The 12,437-nt window shown below is 40.5% G+C and overlaps 1 protein-coding gene across 1 annotated transcript in view; it reads left to right on the forward strand.

Moving 5' to 3' along the window:
- The window catches only part of LOC141093115 (long-chain fatty acid transport protein 2-like), an 87,343-nt gene that overhangs the window by 16,889 nt on the left and 58,017 nt on the right, over positions 1-12,437 (forward strand). Inside the window, exons 2-3 of the mRNA XM_073579597.1 lie at positions 4,107-4,316; positions 10,677-10,835. Of these exons, the coding sequence (XP_073435698.1) occupies positions 4,107-4,316; positions 10,677-10,835 (369 nt within the window). The remainder of the gene's footprint in view (positions 1-4,106; positions 4,317-10,676; positions 10,836-12,437) is intronic.

Raw genomic sequence — 12,437 nt, forward strand, 5'->3', positions numbered from 1 at the left:
ATACTCTGTGGGGTGGCTGCCTTATGCTCTATGGGGTGGCTGCATTATATTATATGTGGGCTGCATTATACTGTATCGAGGACTATGGGAAATACATTATACTATATGAAGAACTATGGGGTGCATTATACTGTGGGAAATGAATTGTACTACATGGATGACTGGCAGTGTATTATACTATATGGAGCACTATGAGGAGTGTATTAAGCTATATGGAGGACTGAGCAGTGTATTTTAATATATGAAGGACTGAGGAGTGTATTATACTATATGGAGGACTATGGGGCAGATTATATTATATGGAGGACTATGGGGGACATTATATTATATGGAGGACTATGGGGTGTAAACTGTAGATGTGCTGCTGATAACATGATACTGTATGGGGACATATTGATCCATTAGTGATTGTTCTGTCCCTATCATTCTTTCTCAGACGGTGGAAAGAGGCCGGGAAACAAGTGTTGAACGACTTCAATATTGTCGATCACACTCATTTAGCGTACTGAACTCAGCGCATGTAACTACAACCAAAATGCTTCTGTGTGATGTGCAATGTGTTAGCATTTGGGGCCCCAATTTAAAATTGGCCTAGGGCCCCACTTTGCCTAGAACCAGCCCTGCTCATACACATGACATGATGCAGCATCACAGATCACAATCTCTGCCAGTGCCTCCTATATAAGATACACACACACCACACTCTTGTATGGTCTAATATGTCATATGAGGCCTGTATACCGACTGTACAGACCGCACTATCATCCTCCTGTATGCCGCACATACGCAGAGAGTGTGGTCTGTACAGTGTCTAAGAGGGCGACACTCAGTATGTCTTATAGGGGGCCTAATAGGAGGCCGACACTCTGTATGTCTTATTGGGGGCCTAATAGGAGGCCGACACTCAGTATGTCTTATTGGGGGCCTAATAGGAGGCCGACACTCAGTATGTCTTATTGGGGGCCTAATAGGAGGCCGACACTCAGTATGTCTTCTAGGGAGCCTAATAGGAGGCCGACACTCAGTATGTCTTATAGGGGGCCTAATAGGAGGCCGACAGTCTGTATGTCTTATAGGAGGCCGACACTCTGTATGTCTTATAGGGGGCCTAATACAATATAATACAGACTGTCGGCCTCCTATTAAGCCTCCTATGAGACATTCAGACTGTTGGCCAATATCGGCATCCTACAGTTGAGGCCAAAAGTATTGACACCCCTGCAATTCTGTCAGATAATACTCAGTTTCTTCCTGAAAATGATTGCAAACACAAATTCTTTGGTATTATTATCTTCATTTAATTTGTCTTAAATGAAAAAACAAAGAATTGTCCTAAAGCCAAATTGGATATAAATCCACACCAAACATAAAAAAGAGGGTGGACAAAAGTATTGGCACTGTTCGAAAAATCATGTGATGCTTCTCTAATTTGTGTAATTAACAGCACCTGTAACTTACCTATGGCACCTAACAGGTGTTGGCAATAACTAAATCACACTTGCAGCCAGTTGACATGGATTAAAGTTGACTCAACCTCTGTCCTGTGTCCTTGTGTGTACCACATTGGTCTTCTTTCTTTTCTCCATGCTCTAAGAACTGTCTGAAGACTTGAGAAACCAAATTGTGAGGAAGCAGGAGCAATCTCAAGGCTACAAGTCCATCTCCAATGACCCGAATGTTCCTGTGTCTACCGTGCGCAGTGTCATCAAGAAGTTTAAAGCCCATGGCACTGTGGCTAACCTCCCTAGATGTGGACGGAAAAGAAAAATTGACAAGAGATTTCAACGCAAGATTGTGCGGATGTTGGATAAAGAACCTCGACTAACATCCAAACAAGTTCAAGCTGCCCTGTAGTCCGAGGGTACAACAGTGTCAACCCATACTATCCGTCGGTGTCTGAATGAAAAGGGACTGTATGGTAGGAGACCCAGAAGACCCCACTTCTTACCTCGAGACATAGAAAAGCCAGGCTGGAGTTTGCCAAAACTTACCTGAAAAAGCCTAAAACGTTTTGGAAGAATGTTCTCTGGTCAGATGAGACAAAAGTAGAACTTTTTGGGCAAAGGCATCAACAGAGTTTACAGGAGAAAAAAAAGAGGCATTCAAAGAAAAAAACACGGTCCCTACAATCAAACATGGCGGAGGTTCCCTGATGTTTTGGGGTTGCTTTGCTGCCTCTGGCACTGGACTGCTTGACCGTGTGCATGGCATTATGAAGTCAGAAGACTACCAACAAATTTTGCAGCATAATGTAGGGCCCAGTGTGAGAAAGCTGGGTCTCCCTCAGAGGTCATGGGTCTTCCAGCAGGACTTCTGCAGTCTCACCACCAAGCCTACAGCTGCATCTTCACCTGGATCTTCCACGGACTTTGGAATTCAGAAAAAAGGCTGCACCTCTTACCTGCCCAGATCTTAGGATTGCGAGATTGCGTATTTTGGCCAAAATATTGAATAATACCTCACTATTTTTGTGTATTTTGTGCACTATATTTTTTGGGGTGCAGCCAACCCAAACACGTTTGGTCCTGTATGAGGGATGTTCACACTGGGATGCGTTGAGAGTGTGCTGGCCAGCCCACCTAATCGAATAGTAGGGGCGTGACTAATAGGCTGTGAACCAGAAACTATGCAGTACCCTTATGTGAACAGCACCCTATGCGGGCCTTTATTGTGCAATTGTATACTGGGCAGTCACCCCCTACAGGAATGGGTAGGTGGAGAGTAGCTGTTGATCTAGTATTTTACACCTGTGTTGCCAAAATCTTGCTATATGGGCTGTCTGCACCCTGTAGTGCATTTGTTCCAAGATCTGGGCAGGTAAGCGGTGCTGTCTTTTTTTCGGCTGTTTAATTTGAATTTTTGGAGGCTTTTAGTCTTCTTTTGTGGCATTGCTAACAGTTTAGTGATAGGACTTTGGAATTCAGCCTGCCTCTCTACAGCACTTACAAGTGCACGATCCTGAAGCACCTTAAAAGGTACAGTAACTGAAGTTGCTATACCTTTGCTATTAACACACTGCACCACCAATGATATTAGGAAAGTAAAAAGATCATACACTAACGACATCTAAAGACGTCTAGCAGGAGCAAATATTACAACTAGGCTTTGTTTTTTCTACAAAGCCTAAAGTGACGAACTATAGTAACAAGCTATACTTTAACTATTAACAGCTGTTGTCTGTTGAGACAATATTCATCACTAGCTACTCAGTTGCTGTTCATTAACTGCATATTTGAATGCCAATTGTTGTTTCCCAGAAACCGCACCTATTTTTCCGCTTGCGTTTTTTGCGCGGTTTTGATGCGTTTTTGATGCGTTTTTTTTCTGCAGCGGTTTAAAACCGCATGGAAGAGGCCTAAAACGGGGAAAATCCACAAAATTAATGAGCATGCTGCGTTTTTACCGCAATGCGGTTTTTTCGCGGTAAAAAAACGCATCAATGTGCACAAAAAGTGTAAAATGCATAGAAATGACTGTGCAGCTTATTTTTAGCGGTTTTATAGCAGTTTTATAGCAGTTTTATAGCGAAAACCGCGTTAAAAACCGCTAAAAAAATGCTGTGTGTGAGCACAGCCTTACAGTTCCCTGCACTGCTCCCGATAACTGGAAGTGAGCGGCTGCAGGAGAATAAAACGTCAGTAACTCCCTATAACTGCGCTTCCAGTAGCACATCAAAACATGGTTAATACAACATTTACCTGCAAATTTCAATCATATCTGAAGGTTTAAAACATTTAGGTGGTGACAGGTTCTCTTTATAGCGTTTATTCATATAGTTGATTTACTGTACGTACTGTAGAATGAGTAACTTTGCAAATGCAATAGCGATCCTAAATCCCAGACTGCACTATACCCTAGAGTTTACACACATCCATAACAGCTCAGCCCGTGTAATAAAGAGGACAAGCTTGGTTATATTACTACTGGGATTACCGTATATTGCTGAACAGTGCCCAATGTAAAAATCATAACGCACAATGCTAGTCATCCAAGCCGTCTCCAGGTATTTACATAAGAATAGTTCTTTCACAAAAATAAAAATTCTATTATTATATATGAATATACTTGTTAGGCTGATATGACATTTCTTTATTCATTTTTGCAAGAACTGAAGTCTGCTGTAGAAGATGTGCTGCCCGCTCTGATAGAGGATGGGGTGATGGTTTTCTACCTCGGCAGAGATTCTCCTACTGAAGGAGTTTCAAGTCTACTCGACAAAGTGGAAGCTGCCTCTGAAGCCCCCGTTCCTGAATCCTATAGGTCCGGGTCTACTGTGAAAACAACTGCGCTGTACATTTATACATCTGGAACTACAGGTAAATCGTGTTTAACCCCTTAACGACCAGGGAGTATTTTTGGGTTTGCATTTTCATTTTTCCCTCCCCTTCTTTCCAGAGCCATAACTTTTTTATTTTTCTATCAATATGGCCACTTCAGGGCTTGTTTTTTGCGGGACGAGTTGTACTTTTGAACGACACCATTGGTTTTACCATATCATGTATCACAAAGCGGGAGAAAAATTCCAAGTGCGGTGAAATTGCAAAAAAAAGTGCATTCCCACACTTGTTTTTTGCTTGGCTTTTTTTGCGAATTTCACTAAATGCTAAAAGTGAACTGCCATTACAATTCTCCAGGTCATTGCGAGTTCATAGACACCAAACATGTCTAGGTTCTTTTTCATCTAAGTGGTGAAAAAAAATTCCAAAGTTTGTTAAAATAAATTGCGCCATCTTCTGAGACCCGCAGCATTTCGTGATCTTGGGTTGGGTGAGGGCTTATTTTTTGCGCACCGAGCTGATGTTTTTAATGATACCACTTTTGTGTGTAGATCTTTTGATCGCCCATTATTGCATTTTAATGCTATGTCACAGCGACCAAAAAAATGTAATTCTGGTGTTTTGATTTTTTATTCTCGCTGCACTGTTTACCGATCGGGTTAATCCTTTTTTAATTGATTTTTTATTGTTTTATTTTGAATGGGGTGAAAGGGGGGTGATTTGAACTTGTATATTTTTTTCATATTTTTAAAAACATTTTGATTTTACTTTTGGCATGCTTCAATAGCCTCTATGGGAGGCTAGAAGCTGCCATAGCTCAATCAGCTCTACTACATATAGGCGATGCTCAGATCACCTATATGTAGCAGAAATACAGCATTTCTATGAGCGCCGACCACTGGGTGGCGCTCATAGCAATCAGGCATCAACAACCATAGATGTCTCCAGGAAACCTCTGGTTGTTATGCCACGCCTCGCTGACCCCCCGATCACGTGACGGGGCTCGGCAATGCATGCATTTCCGGCCGCGCTGCCGGAAGCACTGGTTAAAAGCCGCTGTCAGCATTTGACAGCAGCATTTAACTAGTTAATAGGAGCGGGTGGATTGTGATTCCATCTGCGCCTATTGCGGGCACATGTCAGCTGTTCAAAATAGCTGACATGTCCAAGCTTTGATGTGGGCTTACCGCCGGAGCCCACATCAAAGCAGGGAAGACATCCAATGACAATCATTGGATGTCATTGAACGTTAAGGGGTTAATGACCATAGTAAAATTCCTCCAATCTTGAATTACAAACTGCATATGTCAATTTCCTGGAATATCCAAAAAAAATTCATCATTAGGCAGAGAAAATATGTATACGACAAATATCTCACTACAGTCATGGTGATAGGCAGACTATAGTGTAGTCACATAAACCAAAAAGCCGTGTAGTCTGCTGTATTCTCTTAGCGCGCCAAATGGCCAAACAGTACAAGTTTTTTGTGCAGTTTTGGATTCTGAGAGTATGGGCCTATAGTTATAATATGCTGACTTTATAAAGGGCAGATTATAAGCTCCAATCAAATAGGCCATAAAGTAAAGTCTTTGTTTTACTCAAAGATTAATGAAAAACAAAATAAAAAAAAACAGGCACAAGGTGAAAGACTGTTAAAAATAATAAAAATGTGAAATTATTAATCAATTTAAAAATACATGACAGCCCAATGTTATTAAGAGTATATATAGAAGTCAGAAACACGGAAAGTAAATTTCAGGAGAAAAACAGATGACAAGAAAAGAGTGAATCTAGGCTACCTGCATAAAGGGGATAAAATATAAGTAGATTTATATATAGATAAATAACTTCATAAAGGATAAATCTTATAAGGATTGTTATTGGACTCACACAAGAGTCCACAATAATATGCCATACATACAGGTGCTTCTCACAAAATTAGAATATCATCAAAATGCGAATTTATTTCAGTTCTTCAATGAAAAATGTGAAATTCATATATTATATAGAGTCACTACAAACAGAGTGATCTATTTCAAGTGTTTATTTCTGTTAATGTTGATGATTATGGCTTATATTCAATGAAAACCCAAAAGTCATTATCTCAGTAAATTAGAATAATTAACAAAAAACACATGCAAAGGCTTCCTAAGTGTTTAAAAAGGTCCCTTAGTCTGTTTCAGTAGGCTCCACAATCTTGGGGAAGACTGCTGACTTGACAGATGTCCAGAAGGAAGTCATTGACACTCTCCACATGGAGGGTAAGCCACAAAAGGTCATTGCTAAAGAAGCTGGCTGTTAACAGAGTGCTGTATCCAAGCATATTAATGGAACTTGAGTGGAAGGAAAAAGTGTGATAGAAAAAGTTGAACAAGCAACCAGGATGACTGCAACCTTGAGAGGATTGTTAAGAAAAGGCCATTCAAAAATTTGGGGGAGATTCATAAGGAGAGGACTGTTTCTGGACTCATTGCTTCAAGAGCTACCACACACAGACATATCCAGGACCTGAACTACAAATGTCGCATTCCTTGTGTCAAGCCACTCATGACCAATAGACAACGCCAAAAGCGTTTTACCTGTGCCAAAGAGAAAAAGAAATGGACTGTTGTTCAGTGGTCCAAGGTGTTGTTTTCAGATTAAAGTAAATTTTGCATTTCATTTGGAAATCAAGGTCTCAGTGTCTGGAGTAAGAGTGGAGAGGCACACAATCCAGGCTGCTTGAGGTCTTGTGTGAAGTTTCCACAATCAGTGATGGTTGGGGAGACATGTCATGTGCTGGTGTAGGTCCACTGTGTTTTATCAAGACCAAAGTCAGCACAGCCCTCTTCCAGGAAATTTTAGAGCAGTTCATGCTTCCCTCTGCCGACAAGCTTTTTTGAGGTGAAAATTTCATTCTCCAACAGGACTTGGCACCTGTCCACACTGCCAAAAGTACCAATACCTTTTTTAAAAATAACAGTATCACTGTGCTTGATTGGCCAGCAAACTCGCCTGACCTTAACCCTACAGATTCTCTATGGGTTATTGTCAAGAGGAAGATGAGAGCCACCAAACCCAACAATGCAGATGAGCTGAAAGCTGCTATCAAAGCAACCTGGGCTTCCATAACACATCAGCGGTGCCACAGGCTGACGCAAAAGGAGCCCCAACCAAGTATTAAGTGCATTTACTGAATATACATTTCAGTAGGCCAACATTTCTGATTATGTAAGCCAGAATCATTAACATTAACAGAAATAAACACTTGAAATAGATCACTATGTTTGTAATGACTCTACATGAGTTTGTTTGTATTGAAGAACTGACATAAATTAACTTTTTGATTCTAATTTTGTGAGAAGCACATGTATGATGACAGGTTAGAGGAGTCATCAATAACTGATAAATATTAAGTGCTACTACAACAGATACTTTCTAGGCAGACAGCCACCCTTGCATGACATATGTTCCTTGTTCATTGCTTTGACTGAAGACAATGTATAAGGTGAAAGACTCCACTTTAAAGTCAGCAATTTTTGCTGTCAAATGTTTTTCTTTGTCTACTTCTGTTTAAAGACCTTAACAGACAATGACAGACACTGTGACGGAAACCTGGTATACTCCATTAGGGTATGTGCACATGGTCAGGCGTATTTATGCAGCATCAAACCCACAGCGGGCAGCTATGACAGCATATAGGATGGGATTTCAAGAAGTCCCATGTCCACGATGTGTCCATAGATGCCCACAGATCACCAGTGGAGACCGACATTCAGTGCGTCTTTCCAGTCCGCATGTCAATTTCTCTTGCTGGAAAATTCAATAGAAATGTATTAAATGTGGTAAATCCGCATGGTTCAGTGAACACATGCAATTTTACCTGTATTCAATAGAGGGCAGCGCTTTGGACGCAGCGAACATGTGCTGCGTCTAAAGCGCTGCTACTTCTGGATTGTGGGCATAGAGAAAGGGGTTTGTCAGTTGCTATTAGTGATTGTCACAGCTTTTATTTTAATTTTTTGTTTCCTTTAATGGAAAGGAGAAAATAAAATGTAGCAACAGATATGACTCTAGCTTTATAATTTTTTTTTTAACATCGAGTGTGATGGATGAGAAAGACACGTCAAATAAAATGTTTTGCTTGGTATTAGCAAACCACTTATGTACATGTCATGATAATTAATCAGACAGAAAAGTATATAATTAAGATTGTAATTGAACCTCTGAAATATTATTTGAATTTAGTATTAATGGCGTCAGAAAAAATAGCATGTTGGACAAATGCTGCAGCAGCCAGACTGCTCACTACCATTCCCTCAGTCAACTCAAAAGAATTATTGGCATTTCTACCATGTATATCTTCCAACTCAAAATTTTGTCCGGAAACTTCCAAAAGGTTCTATAATATTCCCCCTTATCTGCCAGTTATTAATATATTTGTGTTAATATACAAGTAATACTCTCTTCGCGCTAATTTGTTTTGTTTTTTTTCTTTTAATGCTTAACTTGTATTCTTTGTATCTGTATTGCACTTTTGGACTTTGTAAGTGCATATTAGTGCAACACTTGCCAAGCCATGAGGGATAATGACTAATGAAACAATCAAAACATCTAAAGGTGCAGGAGTGCAAAAATGATCATTAAAGGGAATCTGTCACTCTTTTTTTGCCCTATGAGCTGCCAGCATTGACATCAGGGGCTTATCTACAGCATTCTGTAATGCTGTAGATAAGCCCCCGATGTAACCTGAAAGATAAGAAAAACACGTTAGATTATACTCACCGGATGGGGCGGTCCGGTCCGATGGGTGTCGCGGTCTGGTCTGGCGCCTCCCATCTTCATACGATGCCGTCCTCTTCTTCCCTTCCTATAGTGGCTCCGGTGCAGGCGCGCTGCTCTGCCGGAGTGCAGTGCGCTGGCGCCAGACCTCTCCCGACGCCTGCGCACTGCAGGACTCTGCTCTGCTCTCAACAGGGCAGAGCAGTGGCCAGAGCCACTACAGGAAGGGAAGAAGAGGACGGCATCGTATGAAGATGGGAGACGCCGGACCAAACCGCGACACCCATCGGACCGGACCGCCCCCTCCGGTGAGTATAATCTAACATGTTTTTCTTCTCTTTCAGGTTACATCGGGGGCTTATCTACAGCATTACAGAATGCTGTAGAAAAGCCCATGATGTCAATGCTGGCAAAAAGGGTGACAGATTCCCTTTAATATGTAATTGAAACGAAGTGGAATCTGACAAAATTGTCTATTCACCTATAGCTTTTATTTCTATTTTGCATATAAACTAGTGGAGGCTTCCATGCAGAAGCCATGTGAAAAATGGTCAGGCCAATTCTTTTAGCCACTTCATGGCTTTGAAAGCCTGAAGCGATTAAAAGACCTTAAACAAGAAAGAACATATGCACAGCAAGTCATTTTGATATTGCGGTGTATACAGTATGTTCCTTTTTTATCGTTTGTTGAGCGATTTATCAGGTGGGTTCCAGGTGCAGAAACCAACTGAAAAAGCCATTGTGTGCATATACCCTTTGGCTAGATTCACACACAGTCTTGTGATAAACACTCAGCTTACACAGCAGCTAAAAAATGATTAAGCAGAAATATGCCAAAAGAGTGCCCTTTGAAGTATTTTGGCCAATATACTTCAGGATACAGTTGCCTCAATTGTACTGAAAGTCTAGTCGATTGCGCTTTTAAATTTGACTTTCTGTTAATAGTAAAAAGTATTCTATGCAGACATAGGCAAATATACACACATGCATTCCATTGGTCTGGAGATTAGATTTAGTGCTCTTTTTAGTGGTCTTTTTCCACAAAATACAATTATCAAATGTTATGTCAATCTAACCTAGGATATACTTGTGAGATAAATTCCGTAAAACGGTTTCCTCCTTTCAAAAACGTTTTCCATATGCTTAGTTACCCTTAAGAAAACAAACTGAGCTTTACTTTCCCTCCCCATGTCCAGCGATGTGCCTTCACCGCTGCACCAGTCTATGTTATTTGGCTGCAGTGGTGACGTCACTTTGACAGCACCTTAATAAATCACTGAGCTCAGCCGCTTTCTCAGTTTGTCAATGTAGAGGGTACGAAGCACTGAGCTCAGTGACCATATTGCTCCATATATGATGGAAACAGGGTATTGAAATGGAATGTGAATTATTTTTATTTGTCCCTGGCGTAATGTAACTTTATTTCAAACACCTTCATCGCTTGTGTACTATTATTGATTATATATTTTATTTTATTTGCAACATCTTGAGCTACATTTTGCACATTTCTTTCTTATATATAGATCTTGAATTTCAGCCAAGATTTAGTCCAGAATTATAAAAAAAACGGGGTCATCAAATATTGTATTTCTGCCGCATACATTTAAATAATATAAATATGCACACTTTTCTTGATAGGTCTTCCCAAAGCCGCTGTTATAAATCAAGGACGTCTTTTGCTAAGTTCTTCAATAAGTACACTGGCTGGAATTTCGGGTAATGATGTTTTATACATTCCACTGCCTTTATACCACAGTGCTGGCCTGATGATTGGTGTTCGTGGATGCATCCAGCAAGGTAACTTTATCTAGAAATCTGTCCAGATCCATATATTAATCTCATAAGGGGTTGTCCAGATATATAACATTAATGACCTATTATTAGAATAGGTCATCAATGTCAGATGGATGAAAATCTAACACCTAACACCCTCACCGATTAATTAAATTAAAGGCCAGATTCATCAAGACTGGCGTGATTAACTGAAGTCCGATGCTCCTGATTCATAAAGTGGAATTCATGAATCAGGAGCATTGGACGAGTGGCATACACTTCTGTGTGCACCTTTCTACAAATCCTACTCTAGCCTCTACTGGAGTAGGATTTGTGGCTTAGTGAATGCCACCGCTCATCAATTTCATTAGTTTTGTGGGAAAACATTCAGTACATCTTGAGTTTTCATTATTTAAACCTCTGTTCTTTCTAAAGTTTTCAGCCCAGTGGGCGTTCCTATTAGTTACTGACAGCTACCTACCTCTGTATGAACACATGCATAAAGAAAGCTGTCAGTCACTGATAGGACCACCCATTGGACCCCAAATCCTTTAAAGAGCAGAAAATACGGTTACTGATGAAAACACAGGATATGCTGAATCTTTTCTCACAAAACTATGGATCAATCTGCCCAGCTCCACCTGCTCTATAACATGCCACCTGCAGATTGGACTGCATTTTCCTGGAGACAGGTTCCCTTTAAAGGGGTTGTCCAGGCAGAAATAAAAAGCATGCAATCACTCTGTGTGAGTGTAGACTTCTGAATCCTGACAGTGTGTGATGTGCACGCTGTCACAATTCTCCTGTATGCCCCTTGCGGGTGAGTAGTCATGTGTCCGCACGCATACTATTCACATACTTGAGGTCACTAGACAACTCCGCTTCTCTCAACAGTAGAGAATTAAGAGAAGTCAGACGATATTTGTTGGCACATGTTTGGAAGCATGCAAATCACATTCATGCAGTCACATGATGGCCCACTCACATGAGGCATAGAGGGGACTTGTAGCAGTGCACAGTACACACTGTCATGATTTGGCACACATAGAATGCCAGCATTTTTCCCTCTCCCTTTTGTACTAGTTGTTAGATTGTACACCGTATTTTATAATTGTATGTTGTATCTAAAACCTTCAAATTTACAGCACCATGGAATCAATGGTGCTCTAGAAATAAATTCTAATACATTTGGGCTGGACAACTCCTTTCAACCTCATACAGATGTTTAGGATTTTTTTATACGACAGACATGGAACGTTTTTCATCAGTGTTTTGGATGTGATTTACATCAGTGTTTGGTAGCTGTCAGTTATTACAATCAGTGTTTTCCTCAGTGAAAGCTTCTCCTACTCATTACAATATAAATCATGGCCAGCACATCATTTAGATCTGCAACTCAGATAAAAAATAGATGTGCAAGAAAGCACGTAAGTGTGAACAAGTCCATAGACTATAATGGGTATATGTTTTATCTGTAAAAAACAGTGATAAAGCGTGTATGTAAATCACGGATGTCTGAATGAAGTCTTAACATTCCATGATCTTAAGACCCTCATAAAGCACATTGTACACCAGACTTGAGAAATAGGTGATTACCAAAGATATGTTTTATGCTACATAGTTCCA

The sequence above is a fragment of the Dendrobates tinctorius genome, unplaced genomic scaffold (genome assembly GCF_039654945.1).
Source record: "Dendrobates tinctorius isolate UK_male_01 unplaced genomic scaffold, ASM3965494v1 ptg000062l, whole genome shotgun sequence".
NCBI classification, from domain to species: domain Eukaryota; kingdom Metazoa; phylum Chordata; class Amphibia; order Anura; family Dendrobatidae; genus Dendrobates; species Dendrobates tinctorius.